At 52.3% G+C, this 22,140-nt stretch overlaps 2 protein-coding genes and 1 pseudogene across 2 annotated transcripts in view; 1 reads left to right on the top strand and 2 right to left on the bottom strand.

The window, feature by feature from the left end:
- Positions 1-455, top strand: part of TRAPPC4 (trafficking protein particle complex 4) — a 1,712-nt gene extending 1,257 nt beyond the window's left edge. Inside the window, exon 5 of the mRNA XM_032228918.1 lies at positions 156-455. Coding sequence (XP_032084809.1) covers positions 156-432 — 277 coding nt within the window. The 3' untranslated portion in view covers positions 433-455. The remainder of the gene's footprint in view (positions 1-155) is intronic.
- Positions 1-22,140, bottom strand: part of LOC116516442 — a 24,316-nt pseudogene extending 2,176 nt beyond the window's left edge.
- On the bottom strand, positions 1,536-8,235 carry SLC37A4 (solute carrier family 37 member 4). The gene is given in 15 exon segments (XM_032228920.1): positions 1,536-1,692; positions 2,267-2,340; positions 2,973-3,007; positions 3,010-3,085; positions 3,217-3,302; positions 3,513-3,671; positions 4,072-4,315; positions 5,018-5,078; positions 5,080-5,138; positions 5,140-5,163; positions 5,165-5,218; positions 5,221-5,252; positions 5,835-5,886; positions 5,888-6,524; positions 7,671-8,235. Coding segments are annotated over 14 exon segments (1,167 nt in total). The 5' UTR covers positions 5,984-6,524; positions 7,671-8,235; the 3' UTR covers positions 1,536-1,577.

Genomic DNA, 22,140 nt, shown 5'->3' with positions numbered 1-22,140 from the left:
ATTTTAGCATATCCCCATAAGTATGCAGGGACAATGCTGAACCCAAACATTTATGTCAAAAAAGAATATTCATTAAAGACAGAATGAAAAATGTGGAGAGAGGAGCAAGGGTGGCCTTTTATTCTAAGGCTGCTTCTGTTCTGCTACTGTTCCAGATGTGAGCTCTTTGATCAAAACTTGAAACTTGCCCTGGAGGTGGCAGAGAAGGCCGGCCCTTTGTCCCAGGGTTATAGGATGAAGTTCTTCCACCTCAGTTGCCCAACGGACTGTTTGGATCTTGGGACCCGAAAGGCTTCACAGCAATTCCAGAGCTGGCCCTCTACCCGGCCTTGTTTGGACCACCTCTGCTGCTGGAGGTTAGAAGGAAACCTTGTGGGCTACATGCATGTGTTTATTTATGCTTGGCACTTCGTTTATTGCATGCGGAAATAAAATATTCTTAAAGAAGACTTTAATCTTGACTTTGGGATAAACTGACATCCAACAAAAACATTTATTATTACGGTCGTTCAGTCAACAGTGTTTGAATTGTCATTTTTCCCACCTATTAAATCCTTCCCAAAGACTTTGGATAGGCAGATATCCAAGTTATGGTAGATGTCACCTGATTCCCAGCAACTCTTCAGCAGGGGACACATAGCTTTTACTGGACATTATTTTTTTTTGTTGACACACGCATTCCATATAAGTCATAATTTAGAAGCTATTATAGTAAATGTAGCAAGGTTTATTCCTAAAGGCATCTAATTACATCTGGAGAGCTTCATGGCTGCAGAATTCTTAGGCAGTTCCAACAGTTAAACGCTGCTTTTCTTCTATTAAAGTTCGATGGGACATAGAACCTCTCAGTTTATACTGATACTTGTGATACAGTCAACAAAGTTTGATCTGTTTGAGGGTTACTCTTTCTCAATTTCTAAAAGTAGTTTTAGTCCACTTCTAAGCTTACCTGCTGTTGACTGAACCTAAACAGAGTAAGAGATGGCTCCTTTTTTTCTAACATGCTTCCTGTTGGTTATACCCGAGTGTAATTTGTGAGAAGAGTTGGAAAATGTCAGTTGAAATGTAATGTAGGAAATGAGCACACAGACCAAAAAGGTGTGGTGTGTGTGTTTGAGAGAGAGAGTGAGTGAAGAAATTTCTCAGGGTGAAACTTCTATTCAGCTGCTCTGTCCCCTCTGCCGGGTGCTGCCGCTACTAAGGGCATCCGCTAAGTTTTGAAGGATGAGAACTGGCAGCAACAACCAGGTGAGATTTTGCCACCACTTTGTAAAGGCAGGCAGCCAACCTGCTTAGAGTGTCTGCCTCTCTGAGCTCCTGGCTGTGGATGAAGGAGGCTCCTTTGCAGTGAAGCCGTGCGGCCTTTCAGTCCCTTTCTTCGGTATGCGGCCCATCTTGGTCGATATTCTCAGAGAAAAAGGCCACAGTGCTGCCGTGCAAGATCAAGCTCCACCACCGTGCTGAAAGGCATGCGGTCCCCGGAATCTCTTCCCATGAGACAGAGACCGTGGCGTGTGGCTTCAAGGTGGGCTCGGATCCTCCACCGTTCCGATTATGTTTTCACGTACCGTTAGCCATCAGGGCCCAATGGCGTGAGAGTGCCCACAGTTTGGATGGGCGCTCTCATTGGCTATGACGCCAAACAGGCAATTGGTCCTAAGAGCAAACCCAAAGACGGCTCCCAAGAGCAGATCCAGCGCTACAAAACGGAGCCAGACAAAAGTCAGGTGTGCGAATAGGGCAGCTTTCCCTACTATCTGCATCTGCCTCTCGGACTCCTTTTTCCTCTCTTGTTCACTCGTCTGCGCAAATGCTACCGTTTTCGATGACGCACAGCCGTCTTTTAACCTTCAGTAATGTGGTTTCTCAGTAATCCACTTAAAAGTGGAAATAACAGCACCTCAGCCAGCTGCGCTATTTTTAAGGTAACTTTTAGGTCAGGGTACTAAAATATCAAACCTTGGTTGTCTCACTGTAACAGCATAACTAGGAAAGAGAGAGAACTGTTTTCTGCAGCCCCTCAGGGAAGCCTCCCACTTCTATGGCTAGCACAGAGGTCTCAAACTCGTGGCGTCATGTGACACTGACCCCCCCCCTCGCTAAATGGTGTGGGCGTGGCCAGTGTCTGATGCATCCAGCCATGAGCCTCAAGTTTGACAGCCCTGGCTAGCAGCTACTGCTAAAGACCCTGCATCTGCCATCAAATCAGTGGCTGAAGCGACAAAATGATTGAAATGAGAGAGAGAGAGAAAGAAAGAGTGAGAGAGCAAAGACCTCATGTTCTGTAAGGCCCACAAGATCAGCCAGAGGATGGAGGAATTGATTCCAAGAATAATTTCCCTGGGGAAAAAAGAAGGGAAATGAGCAAGGAGCATGAAGAGAATGTCCAGAAAAGACAAACACAGTAATAATTGCATAAGCAGAAGACCCCAGAAAGGGAAACCCTTAGCAGCAATTTTCCAAAGCCACTTTGCTAGCTAAAAATGTTAAATTAACGGCAGACCTATTAAGCCCCGTCGTTGCTGACTGGGACATCATCATCATCAGTATCTGAAGATTCCACATGCGTGGAATTCTCAAGCCTTTTGAGTGAAGCCAGAGGAAAGGACACAGTTTGGGCTGAACGATAAGTGGCCTATCATGGCTTCAGTAGATGAGCTTGTAATGGCCAAAAGTTCAGGAAGCAAAGAATCTATCCAGGAAATGAATTTCACCCTGATTTCAGAAACCCAGTTTTGTTTCCCTGAAAGTTGCAGCGTTTTGTTCCATTAAAAATTGTTTCTAAACCTGCAATTCATTTTACTTGTGGAAATCCTCACAAGAGGTGGCATTTACCTAAAGGTAAAAGCATTCAAAACGGTTACCTTTCACTACTCAAACAGGTGACAATATAAATGAGATGAGATGGGGGAGGGGGACCAATTCCCCTTCAATGCCATTCTTGTATAACTGAGCCTCCTTCCGATAGTTACCTTGGGGGAGCTGTCAGTTACGGTGACTCGGAAAGGAACAACGAGGCAGCCATGCCGGCCATCATCAGGATGAGCAGGGTATGCCGAGGGTTTCCGTAGATTGAGAGACCCACCTGCAACACACAGGTGCATGGATCCAAAATCCCTGTCACAAAGTGTCTGTCAACCCATCCCAGACAAAACCGCCTCGGTCTCGGCATCCAGGCAGAGACTGCGTAGGGTTTTCCTCCTCCTCCATGCTTACCCTGGCCACTGCACGGTCCGAAAGGTAACCAGCAGCAATGCTGCCCACGAGGCCCCCAATTTCCAAGGCGCTCATATAGGAACTGCCTAAGAGCAAAAAAACGGGGGCAATTCCAGCGAGGCTGCATCCCTACCTGTTGCAGGGCCCCTCCGGGCACCCCTGGTCAGTCACGCAAAAGACCTCCCCACAGATACAGTTCCCCAGAACACTGACTGTGGTTTACCCAGGCCAGGCGTCCACTCTGGGACGTGCTAAGCTCTCAAAACCCCAGGAGAAAGGAAGGGCCTGCTTCCTACCCACAAGGGCCGACTGTCCTCTCTCCTGGATGAGAAAGAGCTGTCCCCAGTCAGTACAACACGTCTTCACTCCAAAGACCACCAGGTAGCCAGAGGAGAGGACCCAGAGGTAGGGCGAACACAGCAGCTCAGCCAAGGTGCTGTCGTCCTTCGCGGAGTCTGTGAGAAAGAGAGCACTCAGCACCCTGACGCTTCTCCTGCGCCCCTCTGCCCTGGCCCTCGCTCAGGCTGCGCGCTTCCTCTCTGCCCCTCAAAGGGAAGGAAGCCCGACGGGTTTATTGACAGATTAGCCTTATAAGATGCTGTATTGATCAGCATACAACTTCCCAATATGTAATTGGGACTCAATATAAATGGAAGACACGCTTATAAGAAGAAAAGCTTCACAAAGAGGGATATTTATTTCAGACCTGCATTCCTGGCTTCAAGTCGCAGCAAGTTTCCATTTCGCTCCAGAAGGCTGGGGGTGGGGGGTGGGGGGGCACCCCTGAGGAAGCTGCTTTCGTGACCCTGAAGATGGCACCTCTGATCAAGGGGTCCTGTTTCCCCACGTACTCACCTCGTTTCCCTTTCTTGGGCTTAGAGTCAAGGTTGGGCAGTCCTACATCTGAAGGCTCATTCTTAATCAGGAGCAAGCACACCAAGGAGGCAACCACACACAGGGTGCCAGAGAAGGCTAGGATGGTGCGCCAGGCATAGGTCAGGGCCATCAATGCTGCCACAATGGGTCCGATTCCTCCAGCCAGATTCATGCTGGTGGAGAGGATGGCCCACCAAGTCCCAAACTGGGAAGGTTCAAACCACTATAGAGAAAAAACACAACGGACAAGGCGCCCTGTGAATTCCACCTCTCCAAGGTCATGGATACAAATGGAGTCAAGCAATGCAGCAGACGATGCCCCAGAAAGCTTACTCCAGGCACGGCTTCTACACTTAGTCCTTGCCTCTGAATGCGGAGCTGTGAGGGAACGTGAAGAGGAGGCGGCAGCCACGGGATTAAGAGTTTCCCAAAAGAGTTTGGGTGAGGAGGTTCTGGATCAACTGGCCTTTGGCCTACAGGTCTTTTAAGGCAGCTCCCAGCCACCAAGGCAGAACCACCTCTGAACAAGGCCACTTGCTCAGGGCCAAAGGAGGTGACTGGTATCCCAAAATATCTGAGCGCAACATGATTGGTTTGCAATTTATAGCTCCCGCTGGCCCTTGCCATCCAAGCCCTCCTAGAAAAATGACGTCTCTGACTCGCAGAGCACAGGTCGGACGGCCCTCCGCCTCTCCCACAGCTGTGAGGGCAGGTCTTGGTTCCTTTAAAGAGCCAAAAGCTCCCAGCACGAAAACAGAAAACCAGCCAAGGCGGCGTTCTCGGCTTGCAGCTCTGCCTGGGGAGAGGCAGAAGCCAGGGGCTACCAATGTGGGCCATCTTCTGTTGGCTTCCCTGGGACGAGAACCTGACTGCTGCTCCCCCACCAAACAGCCCCTGCCGGGGGGAAACTGGCTCCTTCGCTTACCTTGCGCAGCACTCTGCCACAGGGGGGCCAGCCCAGGCCTTGGGCAGTCCGTTCAAGACACAGTCCCGCAAAACAGGGCAACGGTGGAACTCCAAGAAAACAGCACGTTGACCAATCCCACCCAGGAGGAGGCCGGAAGAGAAGAGCCCAGCGGGCACTCAGCTGGTCTGAAAGGACACCACTCACGAAACTTGCTAATGGCGGTAAGCGGCAGATTGGCTGCTGGTGATGAGACCTGAATTGGACGAGGAGCACCGGAAAAACCTCAAGAGCCCAATCGCCAGGCCCTGGCCTGAAGGGCATACGGATCCGGAGTACAAGGTGGGCAGCAGGACCGGCCGGGCCAGAGAGGAAGGAAAGCCGGAGAAATGGCAGCCATTTCAGAGAAGAAGTGGTGCTTTTCCGACACAGGACGGCAGTAAAATGGCCCCCTTGAGCGCGGGTCTGGCTGTGTGGGCTCCCTGTGGCCTCTGAGTGGCCACGGTGACACACAGAGAGTTTCCTCCTGCTGCATTATTAAAGCAGCCAGGAATCATTCTGCCCCTTCCGGTCAAGGACGAGCTCAAATCTGGCGATGCAATTCCTTTCCGAATAAAAGCTATTCAATATTGTCCCAATAGTGCAGCCTCTCTAGAGAGTGCAACGCCTGAGAAACAGCGGCAGGTTTCCCTGGCAAAGTGACACCTGTGGTTCTCAAATTCCCTCCGACTCTCTTGGTATGAAGCCTCTGAGAACGTCAAAAGGGCTCTGTACCCCGGGTGTCCCCTCTCCAAGGATCCCATGAACAAAGAGGCGGAAGGTAGGAAGGAAAACTCACCCAAATCGTCTTTGTCCAATGGTACCTCTTCCATGATTGAAGGCATCACGAAGAGAGAAGGTTTTTCTGTTGAAGTAGTACAAGGTGTACCCAACATACATAGCGGTGAATATGACAAACCGGTGATAGCTGTAGTTCTTCTCCGCCATTGTGGCTGGGCCTGTGCTTCCAAGGGTCAAGAAAGAGAGTGGACGGAAGGAGTAGGGCTCTGCGGCTTTTAAGAGTCCAAACTGCAGGCGCAGCAGAGTTGCTGGCCGAGGGGAGAGGAAGGCTGGCGGCAGAGGGCTCAAAAGAGGGAGCCAGCAGCTGCCTGACTGTCCGTCTGCGTCTCTGCCAGGCGGAGGCTTTCTCAAAGTTCTGGTTTGATCTCAACTGCGCTCATGGCTGCTTTCTAGAGAATGATAACCGGAGAGCCAGGCTGGACACAGAGTTCAGTATAAATGCGCCCATCGACAATGGGACCCCCCGCAGAGCCGCCAGTCATAAACAGAGTTCGTGTAAAGATCATTGAGGGGTTTTTTTTTTCACTCCTTGTTCTGACCTCTGAAACTCAAACATGCAAGACCAAACAGAGCGGATCAAGGTCTTCCTGGAACAAGCAGCCTCCTGCGTCAGGACCGGTCCTCTCGCCTTCCTTCCTCCGGATCTTCCCAGCAGGCCACGCCGAGGACAAAGAGCCTCTTCTGCAAGCTGAGAGACGTACAGAACACGGGTCAAATGCTGCCCATCGGAGAGGCGAGTTCAGCATAAAAAATATTACCATCTGGGCACAGCAGGCAGAGATTAAAAAACAAGAACCCCTCCCCCTTTCTAGGTAAGAACCAAAGCACAATAATTTTCCATCCACCTTCCAGATGTATTAGCTTATGGGCAGAAGAACAAAATACCAGGACCTTCAGCCACTCCAAGTAGCAGGTGTGCCACAGAGGAGCCACTGATGTTAGAAACCAGAATCACAGTTCAGTGAAGGCTCTCCTTGGCAGGAGCCTCGATATTTGGTTTCATCACACTCCAGCAGTAAGTCAGTCCCAAAGGGCAAAGGTCCTTCAAGACACAACCAACAGGGCCTGGACTGCTGCCCAGAAAGGACGAGGCAGCCAGTAGGAGGGCTTGTAAGGGGGTCTCTTTAGGAGGAAAACTAAACCCGCTCCATTTCCTCCGGACCCCTCCTGGCTCAAAGCCTCCTTTCGCCTCCGAGGAGGAGCTACAAAAATAACCCTTAGACAAACTTTGTCTATCAGCCTTTCCCACTAATACACCTCTGTGCAAGTGATGGAAGAAGCCTTGGAAGTACTAACATTTCTCTCCCTGTTGCCTTATTAACCCTCTTCTTCTAAATGGCCCTTTTTTTAAGGGTTAACCTTGCAAAATGCAACACGTTTTTCCTGCTCTAAGGCCCCATTAGGTTTAATATATTTCCTTTTTGTTGTAACAGGCATCTAATACCTTGCTGGACATTTAATCCTCATTAATATGTAGCTTTCCCTTGCTGGTGTCTAACAAGGCAACTCGGGATAGAGGGGGAGAGAGGATTACGGGGCTAGCTAAATAAATTGCCTAACAAAAGCAACCTCTTTGCCAGTTGACTTTATTAGTGTTTTTTTTATACTTTATTGCTTTGTAAGCAACTCAAGGCAGCAAACTACATAATGCTCCTTTCTCCTAAGATAACAACAACCCTTTGAGGCGGGTTGGGCCGAGATAGAGGCTCTAGCCCAAAGCCCCAGCTGGCTTTCATGCCTAAAACGAGACTAGAACTCAAGTCTGCTTTCCAGGCCAGGAGCACATCAACCACTCCACCCAACAGGCTCTTTGGAAAGCATCACTTGGGCTCACCAGGAAAGATGGGGAAGGGCTGCTTCAATGGGGACAATTGGCAATAAACATTTCATTTTACTTCAGTCCTGACACCTTTCATGTCTTCCTGCTTCAGTGTCCATCTGCAACTCTGAATTGGCCGCAGAAAGGAGAATTTCGGAGAAAGACCCGCTCCGGAGTCCCTTGAGCCTCATTTTTTTCTGTCTTTTACAGGCAAGTCTTATTTTGGGCCCATCTTCCAACTTTCTTGCCACAGTCGTTTGAGGGAATCGCTGCAGTCGTTAATTAGCATCTTGGCTGTTAAAATGAACGACGGTTGCTGGTCGGAGCAGCCATGAACGGGAACCAGTCGCCCTCTGCGCACACGGAGGGTGGTGAAAAACGGGCACAGGTCGCTTCCCTCCACTGATGACGCCGCCTTGAAAGTGCATCTCTTTATTTAAACGGCCTAATTTGCCCGGAGGACCAACCCGGGCGGCACCAGCCCCTCCCTCCCTCCTGGCTACGCGGGAGCCCCGGCTCTCCCCCCCGCGGCCCGCACCGACCGGAGCCCTCAAGGCACGAGGAGCCTCGGCCGGCCCCGCCAAGCCCTTGCGAAGCCCGGGGAAGGAGGGCGGCCTGGAGGGCGACGGGCAAACTCGAACGGCCAGAAAACGCCCCCCCCCCCTCCCGGCCCCACGTACCCCCCCCGCCGGAAGACGGTCGCGCTCCCTCGCCTGGCCGGAAGACGCACCTCCCCGAGCGCCATCCCGCCGCCATTGGCCAGGGCGGACGCTCACTCCTCCCACAAACGCCGCTTCCTAAGTTACGAGCAATGGCAGGCAAACCCCCCCCCCGCTTTACCCTAGGCCACGATGAGCGCATGCGCAACAGCAGCCAACCCGCCCTCCCCTCCCACACCCAAGAGCGAGGGTGGAGGGAGAGGGGCCCGCGGAGACCCCTGCGCCCCTCCCCACCAATAAGCCCCTCGGCCGCTGGAAAGGCCGCGGCGGGAGGGAAATGGGGGCGGCGGGAGGGGCGCCATGCATCAGAGTTAAGCGTTCGAAGCCCGCGTTGCTCCAGCAACTGGCCTAAAGGGGGGGGGAAACCCTCCTGGACGGACTTAAGCCTAGGGGGGTTTGCACTGGGCCTCCCACAGGACGCTCCTTTCCCCTTCCTGCCAAGGGGATCCCTCCGGGGAGACGACGAAGACAGAGAAAGTGGGTCTCCCTCTGCAAGGCGACCTTTTTCATTCGGTGAATCCGTCTCCCCTAGTAGCTCAACAGCCCAGCAGCCCGCAAGGACGAACTGCCAAATAGAGATGCACCGCTCAGCGGCAGCCCCCCCTTGGCAGCCACTTCCCATTCCCCTGCACCATGTGAACAACAAACAAAAATGCCCCGTGAAGAATCAGCTCAGGATTGTTCAAGTGCTTAGCAGGAGTCGGACCCTTTAGGGGCAAAGAACGGCCGGCCACCCTCAGACAGCACCCCTTGCTCTCACAAGAGCAGCCGCCCGGAGGCCCCTTGAAACGGATAGAGAACAAGGCAGAGGTAGGCTGCGGGCATTCAGTGAACCAAGGAGAACAGAAGGAGATTCTCTCTGGCTTTGTCAGTCTGGGTGTTGATGGCCTGCCGCCCGGCTGTTCTGATACACCAGGGAGCATTTAAGGCTTCTTTCAGACCGTTCCTGCCTACCCATTTATGTTTCATCTATGACTTTGTGACATGGAGCTGCGGAACAAAGACAACGGCAGCAGCCAGCGACGGAGAGTAAGACGACCAGGGTTTTTCAGGTAAGGAGAGCCGCTGCAGGCCCTGCTTTCTGCATCAAAAGCAGAGCCCAGAGCAGGTACGCTGTGCTGTGGTGTCCTGGAGGAATCCAGGTAGATTTAATCCGTTGGTGAAAAAGGCTGATCCCAGGAAAAAAGCTGGGTCAGGCCCCACAAACATTTCCAAAAGAGCTGAAAAGTCGTCTTAAAGAAAGGAGTTGATACAGCACAAAATTTCCAAATGAGCAAGAACCAAATCCCCAAACCAAAAGGGGGAAAAATACAATTCTATTTGTCATCAGTTTGTGCGCCATGTTCCACTAACCATGTCCATCATAAAAACAGTAAAATTAACTGTAAATAAATAGATGTTGATGATGCACACAGGGACTTGAGGAAGTGTTACAATTCATCATTACTTCTGGTCTCTTTTGTCTCTGCAGTCTATCTGCTTGCGTGCCTACATTGAAGACAAAAACGAACAGACAGATGTTCAGATGAGGAAACAATCTCAGAAACACCCCACTGGGCCTTTGCTATTCCAGACAGTCCCCCCCACCCCGTCATGGTCCTCTGGCCAATCAAGGGACTCGCGTGGGACTCCCTGCCAGACTGTGCCCAGCCCTGCCAGGCGCTTGTGGAAAGTCCCAGCCCACTTAAGCAGCTCTGCATTATTCAACTAGTGTTATTTTTCCATCCTCTGCCTGCAATGTTAGCCGTGCTGTGAATGATGCAGCTGCTCGCCTGGTTGCCGTGGCCTTTCAGGCCGGCACCGCTGTACCTGAGCAAGGTGGCTGCAATGGCCGGTTTGATATCCTGACTCCAAGACAAATGGGTCACTAACTGGGAAGTGGCAGGAGACCCAGGTCAGGAGCTTGGGATCCTGGGGTGGGGGTGGGCTGCAGGGAGGTCATGGGAAGAAGGGCCCCAGCCAGCGCTGCACGAAGCCAGGATGGCGGAGAGAAGAGGCTGAGGGTCAGTGCAAGCACAAGGAGGCTGGGGAAGCCGACCAGAGCAAAGGTTTCCTCACTGATTTTGGTTGTGGGAAGCCATCAAGAAAGGTTTGCAAACGGCGATCAGGTGGCCCTGGGGTGGTGGGATGGGCAGATCTTCCAGGACATTTGCAACAGTAGATGACGAGGCCAGCGAGTGAGGACTGCAGGTAAATGCCCCTGCTGTGGCCTGGGGCTCTGGGTGAATGTGGACTCCAGGGTGACCCAAGGAAGACCCAAGAAAAGGCTTTCCCCTCCTCTCCCCCTCCAGCGGGGTTCCCTCACCTCCATCTGGGTCCAGCTCATTGTCCAGTGGCGTTCCTCCTCCGTGGGGGCTCTTTGGCTGGGCTGGCATCTTCTGGTCGATCTGCTCTTGGCAGAAAGAGCACAGTTGTGGAGGAGAAACCTTTCTGCAGAGAAGGCAGCCCTCCCTAACCCAGAAGGCCTGCTCACCTTCCCGCGTCTCCTGCTTGGGAGGGGGGGTCTTGCCATTCTCCGGAGACCCGGTGGCGTTCTCCCTCTTCTTGGGCTTGGTGAACTTGGCCTTGTTGAGAAGGTACTGCACCTCCCGGTCCAAGCCTGTGATCTTCCCCTCAATGTCTTTGGAAAGCAGAACGGGCTTGGCGGTGGGGGCAGCTTGTTCTGCTCGGCCAGAGTCTCGTTCTTCCACACCTGGGAAAAAGGGCAACCGTCATTGTCTCCCGGCCACTCACCGCTGGCCGCCTTCTGCCTAAGAAGCCCCTTCCTCGCTTTGGGCACGACACCCGAGGGATGTTACAGCTGCCTTTGAGCAGTTCATACAGTCAAGGCCGATGGCAGTGGAATTCAGAAGGCCCCCTGAGGAATCGGACCGGCCACAAGTCCTGGCTGAGCCACGTGGAACAAGGTTCCCTGGGGGAATTGACCTCCTGCCTCAGTGAAGGAACTCGGAGACAGGAAGAGCACCGAGACCTCCTGGAGCAGAAGCCCTCTGTGCTTTTTGGGATGAAGTGCGGCTCCCAAACGCATAGGCAGGGCTGGAATCCCCAACATTGTGGTCACCTCCCGCGGCTGCACTGACCTCCGTCTCATTGATAGCTTTCTCCAAAGTGCTCAGCTCGATTTCGGTGAATATCTGATCAGGGCTCCGGGATCATTCGGGCCCCCTGAAAGGAGCAGAAAGGAGCTCGACCCGCCTGAAGCAAAACTCAGGCACAGGTGCCTCTGGCTCAAGGCAGCGGCCCCCCTCCTCAATTGCACCAGGAGAGGGCAGCTGATGCTGGGCAGAGCTGGTCTGAAGCCAGCAAGCTGGACTTAAGAGCAGACCCTCTATTTCTGTTAATAGACCTGCAGTTACCGTTTAAGTCAGCAATCAGAGCCCACAATTTGAAGCCTTTCCCAGAAATTCCTTTTCTAGCTTCCACTTACAGAAACAAGGATGCCCCACAGTTCACGAAACGCCACGGAAGAGGTAAAAAGCTGCAAGGCCCTGGCTGCATCCTGGGCACTCTGAACAGGCGCAATCCCGGCTGCAGAAGCTGAAGAGTCTCCCCAGGGTGGGGGGGAGGCCTAGGGCCCCTGCTCTGCCTCCTGCCTACCTGAGGAAAATGCTGGAGTGGTTCAGCAGGCTCTCCAGGGCAGCCAGGCGGTCTGGCCACTTCCTTCTCTCCTCCACCCGGAAGAAGAGGCTCCGGCACAACCTCTTCAGCTCAGAGAGCTTCTCCTTCAGCTCCTTGGAATGGCAACGGAGAGGAAGTTGGAGCCTGGCGCAAAGCCACCCTTTCAGGGCTTCTGATAGGGAAGCCACTGCCCACACGAGCCAGAGGGGCCCATGCAGAAGCTGACCCAGTTCTTGGGCCAACGAACCGGGTCTCAGCAAGCCCCACCGTTCATCATAAGGAAACACAGGTGGCAGGAGAGCCAATAACAGAGGCCTCTCGTATGGGGCCTTTTGTGCCGAAGGAGTGAGGCCACGTGCCACGCCACCTGTCTGACTGACCAGCTCTTTGCCGAGTGCTCTTCCCTGTGAGCTGCCTGACGAGGGAGGGGCATCCGAAGCAGCCCCTCCCTCCCTCTCAGCTACCATCTGAAGGCACTGCTTGAAGCCCCCTTTTCAACTGACCAGGGACGGGGGAAGTTGGGAACCGCCAGGGGTTGCCCGGGTCTTCCTGCTCCAGCCTCTCAGCCCCTTTGCACTGGTGCCACTCACCTTGGTTGGGCTAGCGTAAGCCCTCGTCTTCCATCCAGCTGGAAGCCTCACTCAGCTTCCCTGGATATCTCCTCCCTTTTCCTCTTCCGTTGCCACAAAACTGGTACTCCTCCTGATAGAGCTTGTCCTGCAGGGCACGAGGGGGGACTCACTCCTCTGAAGTCCCTTGAGGAGCCCTGGGGGGGGGGGGGGGCTGCCTCTCCAGCAGCCACCCTTATTTCCTCCTCCTGGCTGCTCCTTGGCAGTGTCCCGTGGAGGTCAGTTAGGGTAGGCTGGGGGGGGGGAGGGGGGCAGGCTTTTCTGCACCCCTCCTCCCCTCGTACCTGGGTCTCAAAGATGAAGGCCTCCAGGCTGTTGGCCGATTTCTCCCTCTCTTGCTTCTCCAGGTCCCTTGCGGTCAGCTCCTGCAACCTTGGGAGGTCGGGAGAGATGAGGAGGAGGAGGGGAAAGGGCCAGAGCACCCATTCCCCACAAGGTCAAGGAGGGGCCGGCCTACCCCCCCACCTACTTCAGGCTGGAGCTTTGCAGCTCCTCCGGCAGCAGCTCCAGCACGTCGCTGCACGTCCAGCTCCACTGCAATCTCCTCCACCAGCCGCCTGCTTCATGGCCTTCCTCTCCTCCTCCAGCGCCACGGCTGCCTTCTCGGAGGGGCTTTTCGGGGGACTCCTCCCCCTTCCCAGCCTCTGCTTTCTCTGGGGCTTCCTGGGGGGCAGCAACGGCGTTTCTGGCTGCTCCCTTTTCCTTTCGCCAGAGGCGGGGTGAGCGTCTCCTCTGCCTCTGAGACTAAGCGCTCCCAGGAGCCCCGCCTCACTGGGTCACACTTATGGGGGGCACACTTATGCTTATGGGGATGTCACTTATGGGGGGGCTCCTTGTGGGGCCACGGAAGGGCCTGTGGTCTGAGAGCCAATGCAGATCGACCTTCAGCCATCAAGGGGAGACAAGGATTCAAAGCAGCCCACTGAGGAAGGGTGGCACAGGGCGGGAGACACCAGTGCCCTGCTCCACTTGGACACACGTAAAAGCCCTCCCACCCCTCCCTGCCAGAAAAGGCCTCACCTTGGACCCCCCCTTTTCTGCAGCAGCGTCCTCCTCCTGCGGGCCCTCAGGGGCCGAAGCCTCTCCAGCAGCAGGTTTCTCTGAGACCTGGGCGGCTGCTTCTCATCCTCCTCACTCGCAGGCCCAGCAACGGTCCTTCTGATCCTCTCTCCCAACTCTGCTTGAGCCTCTTCCTCCTCCTGGGGGCGGAAAAACCACAAGGGGCCCTGAGGACGCTTCTGCACAGCCAGACCCCTCAGCCAAGCCGTGGGGGGCTCTGGAGACCTGGCCCAAGCCACATAAAACCCAGGGCCAAACAAGACCAGCTTCCTGAATGTCCGTATAGCCCCATGCAAAAACCCAGGGTACCCTCAACCCCCCCCCCCCCCCCCTTGTTGATGCTAACTCCAGCGCAGCCTGCGTGAGGCTCCAGCCCTTACTCACATGAACAGCCTCCGTCACGTTCTCGGGGGCTTCTGTCCCAGGGCTGCCTCCCCCAAACAGGCTGGAGATGGTGTGTTTCCAAGTTCTGCCCAGAAGAAGAGACCAGCCTCAGACGGCTTCTGACAAGGCCAGTCTTGTCCCCTGGCCCAACCCCCTGCAAGCCCCAGCGTGGCTCTTACTGGTGAGTGTGGATTCCTCCTCTGCTTTTCTCCTCTACACGGTCTCAAAGACAGACTCCACCTGCAAGAGGGAAGGAGAAACGCTCCTGTGGGTGGGCAGGGGCTGGAGCTCAGCAGCAGGTGTGGGCAACCTGTGGCCCTTGGCCTCTCAACCCCTCCCCAAATCATGACTGCTGTCACTCTGAAGGAAAAAACCCACACGGAAAGCTTTCACAAAGTAGATCCCAATGGGAAACAATGAACCAACCAAGGCCAGGGCCCTCCTGACTTACCCGATCAAGAGCTCAGCACGCCACTCTAATCCATATTGAAATGGGCCTTGATGCCTTTGGATTCGTAATCCAGGTGCTGCTGAAGCTCTCCCCCACACCGCGCAGCTTCACCTTCGTGAGGTTCAGGGACCCAAAAGCTCTGCAGCAAGATGGGGATGGGTGAGCAGGGAGGCCCTTCCTCACCCTCCATCCGGCTTCCAGCTCTGCCCCCGAGATGCCAACTCCCTAGGCAAGCGGGCAAGCATCTCTGTCCTCAACTGCAACCCGCAGGTCCAAAAGGAGCAGAGGGGACAGACTGTGTCCGAGCCCAGGGGACGGCACCAGCTCTGAAAGCGAAGCAGGTGAAGGCTGCGAGCTTCTGCCAATCACCTGGCAGTCCGCAGTCAATAAGTGCCTGGACTCCCCACAGCCAGCCCAGAAATGCCTTCACCGTAGGTCGCTGTCGCTCAGGAAGCCCATGTCAGGGTAGTTGACCTGAATTCGAAGCTAGTCTGTGTAGCGGTTTGAAGGTTGCTTGACCTTTGCGCTGGGATACCCCGGTGCCATGTCGCGTGGAAGAGGATGCGCCGGGTGGCTTCAGACCCTGGACTCGTCCCCCTCTTCGACTTCCCGAGTGAACTCAACCTGTGGGAGGGGAGAAAGGGGCTGATGTCGTGATGTGCGATCTTGGTGCTCTGAGATCGTAGTCGATATTTCTGCCAAGGGAAGGTCCCTTCGGATCTAAACCATCTCGCAGAGACGGTGATTGAGAAGGGCACCTCCTGCTGATCTCAGGGACACCTTAAAGTCCCTGAAAGATCCAGGAATAGCCTTTTTTCCAGCGATAGAAATGCAGCTAATGAAGCTGCTGAAGTTGGGGCAGCTCCGGAAAGAAAGTGAAAAGAGAAAGTGTGTCAAATTGGTGAGGAAATTTTATTATTAGAAAAAGAGACTACCCAAAAAAATTAAAAAAAAATTAAAATTGAAGATAGAAGACTGTAAGCGACGAAATTAATCTACATTAAACTTAGCGTGTTATCCTGTTTCTATTTTTTTTTCATGGAATTTTTGCAAAGACTCCCTATTTTTTAAACTGAATGAATTTTTCTTCTTCTTTTTTCACTTTTGCTTACACTTATGGATTAAATAAAATTCTCCTTCTTTGTTTATAATGCTGATTGGATTGTTTTTGATCTCCATTTAAGGGTTTTTTTCTTTCTTAAGCTTGGAATATGAAGAAGATAATAATAAGAATTATAAAGAGGGTTGTAAAAAGGAGGAAAAGCAGTTACACTGCCACTTAGAGGCTGGATACATTGTTTTTCCTTCTTTCTCTTTTATTACTTGAGATTCAAGGTTCTTTCAGTTGTTTACTGACAGTGATAGTAGGAAGAGCACAAGTTGTTATACAGGTGCTTTTGGGGAGTTCTCTCACTAGCTATTGGGGGAAAGACAACATTTTGACTTGAAGAGAATAAATGAACCTGTTTCAAGTTTATTAAAATAGCCTTGAATCCTATGGTGGCAGTACCTGCAAAACTGGAAGAATGGCGCAGCAGGAAAAAGAAACTGTAACATTGCAAATGATTATGTTTGAAATTCAAAATCTATTGGTTGTGAAAGAGAGAATTGAAAAGAGAATATGGAATACAAAACAGAAAAAAAATTGATGGAAAAACTGAGGATGTTTATCAAATGAAGAATGTGAAAGACAGAGTTCAAAAAATGGAAGAGAAAATGAGCAAAGAGATAAGAAAACTGTGGATACTGACAATAAAGTGAGCTTGGTTGGTAATGGCAAGATTGGAATATCAAAACGGGAGATAGATGGAGTGGAACTCTACCTCAGACTTCAAGTCACAGAAGAAGAAAAGAGAGAAAATTGACAGAGATAAGGAGAGAAATCTTGACAGAAGTACTAGTGATAACCAAAGATAAGCTGATGGAAAGAGCAGATGCTGGGTTTTGAGCTTTTATGAGATACGAAAAGAACAACATGTTGCGAAGAGAAGTTCATACAAGATTTATTAAGAAAGTAACTAGAACATTAATGCTACAATGGCAAAAGATATAAGACTGCACTATTGCTGGAAAGATACAGGTTGATGCAATGAAAATGTATAATAAAAGCTAAGCTAAAATTTAGTTTACTAGTAGTACGTATAAAATGAAGTGACAATAACTATAATAATGATTAAAAATAACAATACATATAGATATATTAGTTTGATAATATGAAATTTTATATAAACAACAAATGAAGAATACTGAGAGGAGGTTTAAACGCTTTAGAATATGTTACAAAGATGTATTGCGATTGGATGACTTTAGGATGATTTAATAGAATGTTATATATAATCCTATTCTAGATTTTGAATATTAGATATAAAAGGACGTAAACAACCAATTATAGTCCAATTAAGGTTGAGATATAATATTGTGATATACATGAATATAGGTGAATTTAAAATATGCGATTTGATATGAAAGCAGGTTGGTGACTATGGAAGAGATGCATGGAAATACTGTAACCAACGACACACTTTCTACAATTGTAATGGAAGATGGTTTTTATTTTATTTTTATGTTTGTTTGTCTTGTTCAAAAATAAATAAAAATTGTTTAAAACCTATGGGAGGGAAGGGGGGAAGAGGCGGCCTGCTTGCCCTCCTTCGCCCCTCTGGAAAGTGGCCCAGCTTCATTCCCCAAGGCCCAGCCCTTCCCCGCTTGCCTCTTACCTGGATCGGGTACAAGGCCTGCAGCACGGACAATGAACGGCTTCACCTTGAAGGCTTTGCTCAAAGCAGCTGCCTGGTAGACGGCCCCCATCGCAGCAGCCTCATCAGCATTGATGTTCTTCCCCAGCTCTTCTCTGGAGAAAGTGGAGATGCTGTCCTTCTGCTCCAACAGCCAAGTGGAGGACCACCTCCCCTCCCCCCTGCCATTGCTAGCTGTGCCCCACTTCAGAGGAGGTCATGCCTGAGCGGGGGTCCCTGCTCCTCAGCCAGCCGAAAGAGCTGGCCTAAGTCCTCCGTTCCTGCAAGGCCAGCCAGGAGGAAGCCTTGAGCTGGACGAGCCAGGGTGGATCCCTTGGGTGAGGTGCGACTGGCTACGCTCAGCCGCCCAAGGAGGGGGCAGTGGGGAGGAGGCCAAGGAAGCAACCTTACTTGCCGACTACTTGTAACAGAAATTCCTGCACCTTCGGCACTCGGGTAGCCCCTCCAACGAGGATCACTTGGTCAATTTCATCCTGAGAGTGGGAGAAAGAGACGGAGCCTGCTCAGGAGCTGTCCAGGCTAAGCTATCCGATGGTGACATTCTGGGTGGTCGTCAGCAGCAGAAGCACTTTTACCATTATGTATTTCTAACCAAGGGTGGTGCGAACTCAGAACAAAACATATTCCAATTAACCAGATGACGTTTTTTTTCCAAGTAGACGCAGCCGCTGCTGTGCAATCCGCATTTTCATCAGCTAAATAGCTGGTGGAGCCCTGCGACTCCCAAAGGCTGCATCCCACCACTCCTGTACCTACCAGGCTCATTTCAGCGCTACCCAGGGCCTGCTGGACGGGTCCGCCACCCGCTCGAACAAGTCAGAACACAGTTCTCAAACTCTTGCCGGGAAACCTTGGCCTTGAAATCGATGTCATCCAAGAGACCCTCAATCTGAAAGAAGAAAAGAGAACCTGAGAGCCCCCAACTCACCACTCCAAATCCTCCAGCGAAGGAATTGGCCTGGGAGGCTCCCCTCCCTCTCACCGCCACCTTTAACCCCTTGCGCCCAGCTGCGGTCAAGGACTCCGGGGGCCACTTGCCTGAGCCATGTGGTCCACGTTGGCACTCAACACCGTTTTCACCCGATTGGCCTCCTTCAGCAGCTTGGCCATGGCACGGAGATTCTGCCGGACATCCTTGCCCGGGTGCTGCTCATTGAAGAGCTTAGCCAGGTGGTCACGAAGGCGCAGCTCCATCTGCAGCCCCCCCAACGTCCGATCAAAGCTGAGCAAAAAGAGCCAATAAGTCTAACCCTCTCCTCTGACCTCCCCCCCTCCGAAGCCTCTGTTCCCTTTCCTCAAACCATCTGACACATTTGCACCTCTCTTTCCTTCTGACTTGCCAGAAAATGAGAGATCAGATTTCAAACAGGAACTCTTACCCAACGCCCCTGATCTGCAGCTGTGGTTGGACCCCCGAGTCCTTGGTCTTCAGAGTTTGGTAAGTCACGATGGTACAGACGGTACTGCCTGCCCCCATATCGTAGAACATGATGTTCTGAAAAGAGAAAAAGATGGCCCTTCAAAAGGCACTCTAGGAAAAGGATGCCAGCAAGTCAGCTTGTGGCCTGCCCAGCCCGGCTCCTTCTCCACTGCCACCGCCTGTCAAGGAGATGCTGCGGACAGGGCCTAGAAACCTCTAGAGGCATCTATTCCTGAACTACCATTTTACATGTGGTATTTTGTTGTAATATAAGTTCCTTGTGCAGGTGAGTGTCCTCCATGGCCTAGTCATACTAGGGCCTGCAGAGTCACGCTGAATCACACAGGAGAAAACAAACTCCTAGAAAGCCATAACATCCTGATAGTTCATAACATAACAGTCTGAGATGTGGCCTTACCATTGACGTCCAGGATTTGAATATAGTGAATTTAAATATGCGATTTGATATGAAAAGCAGTAGATTAGAAATTGTACTTTTACAGGCTGTTTTTAAGCCCATGCTATTGCTCCTCCTGCCTTTGTCCTGTCTCAATAAAAGGGGCTCTCAGACTCTCATCTGGGTCGCTCCATCTCGAGAAAGTTCGTGGTCCTGTCTTTTCTCAACATTGGCCTCATGGTCGACCCACGGGAACATCACAGTATTTCTACTTAGTCTTGTTTCCTTTACAGGATCATGGAAGCTGAGAAAGGCCGAAGGAAAGAGAAGAGGACGACAACCAGCAGCAAGGTGGGATTGGACTTATTTGTGGCAATGGGTGCACTAACAGAAGGTCTGAAGGAGCAGGTTGGGAACAGACCACCCTGAAAAAAACCCTCCTGTGGTTGCTAAGAGTCAGCACTGTCCGGATGGCACATAATCAATAAACAAAAGCTTCATCTTGAAACTGGGAATGAGATCCTGCTCCCTGAATATATTGCACTATTCAGTTTGCCCCCACCCACCAGCCTCCCTGGCCCACCCACCTGAGCGGTGGCATTGATGTCTTTCCTCCGGAAGACGCCGTAGTTCAATGCCACGGCAGTGTTATCGTTGATGAGCTGCAGAACCTTGAGGTCGGCCATTTTGGCAGCATGCAGAACGGCTCTCCTCTCCGCTGGTTGAAGTATGCAGGGATGGTGATTACTGCATCTTTGACTGGTTGCTCTGAAGGAGCAGTGAAAGCAGCTAGTTAACTCACAGTTCACGTACCTTTTAAGTTCTTGTGGTTTACTTCACTGCGGGCAAAATGTAATTTTCAAAATGGATCGTCTCATTTTATTTCAACAACATAGTAGCCAGCTAACATCATTGCTAAAAACAACTCAAACATTATCAACAACAATAAAGCAAGATCTAAAATTATGCAATGCTTGCAGCATTTTTGATAAGTTGCTGTCAAAAGCTTGCCATAAATTTAAAATAATGATAAAACTGATGCACCCTCCTCCAAGTGTCCTTCCAGAAGAACCACAAATTAAAAATTAGCAAAGTAAGGACCATCCCTGTTTCTAAAAGCAAATATTTTGCATAAAAACATATTGCAAAGGGATGCGATTAATCCTGAAAATGCTTGTCTCCTCTTCCTAACATTTCAGGGAAGAAAGCCTGGTAAGCAAACTACGGCATCCTAACTAATCTTATTGCTCCGTAGCGCTAGACGAGAATAACAGAAAACAGCTTAACACCCTCCCCGCCGGAGAAACACTCCCCCAGTCTTTTGTCCACATCTATTCCCAAAAGTAAATCCTCATGCTTCAATGTATACACAAAGCAATTCCAACCTGCAAAGTCCTCAGCCAGTGCCCGAGAATAATTCAGGACCATACCCAGCATCTCTTCTGGAGAATATTGCAACTTGCTGAAAGAATAAGAACAACTGAGTCCCCTTAAAGATGCTTGTAGAAATACGTTTTGCAAGGAACTAAATTCTATCCATATAACCACTGCAAATGGTTCAAATCCCATTCCTTGAATAGCGATAGGCAGGTGCCTCCCTCCCACCAGTTATTCCAACAGCACTTGGGACACCTGACCAATGCCCAGAAGGAATAAATAAAATCAAATGCAGGACTCATTTCCAGGAAGTACAAAGCTTTCTGAGTCAACTTGGTCGCTGTGCCGGAGCAGGTGAAAGATGATGCTGCAGATACTCACTCCGAGAGCCTAAAGATGACCGTCTCCCTCCTTGCATCTCTCTCCAGCTGATGCTCTGGGAACCATGACTGGTACCGAGCCACTTGGGGTTGTCAAAATGTTTGCCCAGAAGGTCTTGGAAGTAGCGGAATGTGACCTTTGGATTTTTAATAGCCTGTAAGATAAAAGCGCCACAACAGACAATGCTCAGCGGCAGCAATGCTTTTTCCTCACAATAAAGCTCAAACGGAGACATTTCAAAGTACCAAACCTCTCTCTGCATTTTGCGGTGTGCATTGAAAAGAACCCGCCAGCCTGCTTAATGGCGGGAGCGCATGTGCTGAGAGGCAAGGCCGAAGTAACGGAATTCAGTGGCAGAGTGACCGAGGGGGGGGGGGGAACCGGGAGCTGACTGAGAGCCGAAGGGGGGGGGGAGGAGAGCCAGCCAAGGGGGCCTCCTCTGAAGGCTTACCATTCCTGCCGCGCCGTCGCCAAAGAGCCGCTCGGTCTCCTTCAGGGCCACAGCCAGCGGGGTTTTCCTGCGAGACTCCCTACAGCAAGCAAGGCAGACAAGTGAGCCTCCCGGCAGAGCCGCTTCCCCAGAGCCGCGGCGGAGGCGGAGGGCTTTCGGGCTCACTTGTTCAAGACGATCTCCATCGGCACCCCGGGCTTGACCAGCGCCACCTTCATGGATTCGCTCCCCAGGTCCACCGACATCACCGCCAGGGAATCTGCGGCACAAAAGCCTCGCTTGGCCTCAGCCTCTCAGCTCGGCCCACGGGGGGCGCCCCAAGCCTCAGCCCAGGCGAGCCGGGCTCCCCGCTCGGCTGCTCGGCCAGGCGGACGGTCCCGCACCCACCGAGGAGGCCGGACCCCCTCAGCCTCAGCCCCGGCAGGAAGCCTTCCCCGCCTCCCTCGCTCGCTCGCTCGCTCGCTCGCACGGGGGCCCCGGGGCAGGGAGAAGGGCCGCGACGGCGGGGGCCGCTTCTCCAGGCCTGCGGCGGAGGCGCTCACCTGACAGCGGGGGCAGGCAAGCCAGCGCCGCCAGCAGCAGGCGGCCGAGGAGCGGCAGGCGGGGCCTTCGGGACGCGGGAGCCATCCGGACGAAGCGCGGCGGTTCGGCTTCCTCTGCAGCGGACGGGGGGGGGGGGGCGGCGGCGGCGTGGAGCGAGCGGCGACCGGTGCGAGGCCGGCGCGGCGTGTCTGCCTCAGCCGAGCTGCTCCTTCCGCGGCGGCAGAGACGCCCCTCCAGGCAGACGCGGCGAGCGCTCATTGGAGCCGCCACCCACCGCGGGCCGCCATTGGTCCACGTCCC

Source organism: Thamnophis elegans, chromosome 13 (assembly GCF_009769535.1).
Source record: "Thamnophis elegans isolate rThaEle1 chromosome 13, rThaEle1.pri, whole genome shotgun sequence".
Taxonomy (NCBI): domain Eukaryota; kingdom Metazoa; phylum Chordata; class Lepidosauria; order Squamata; family Colubridae; genus Thamnophis; species Thamnophis elegans.
Note: the sequence above shows the minus strand (reverse complement) of the source record. Positions and strands in the feature narration are given on the sequence as shown.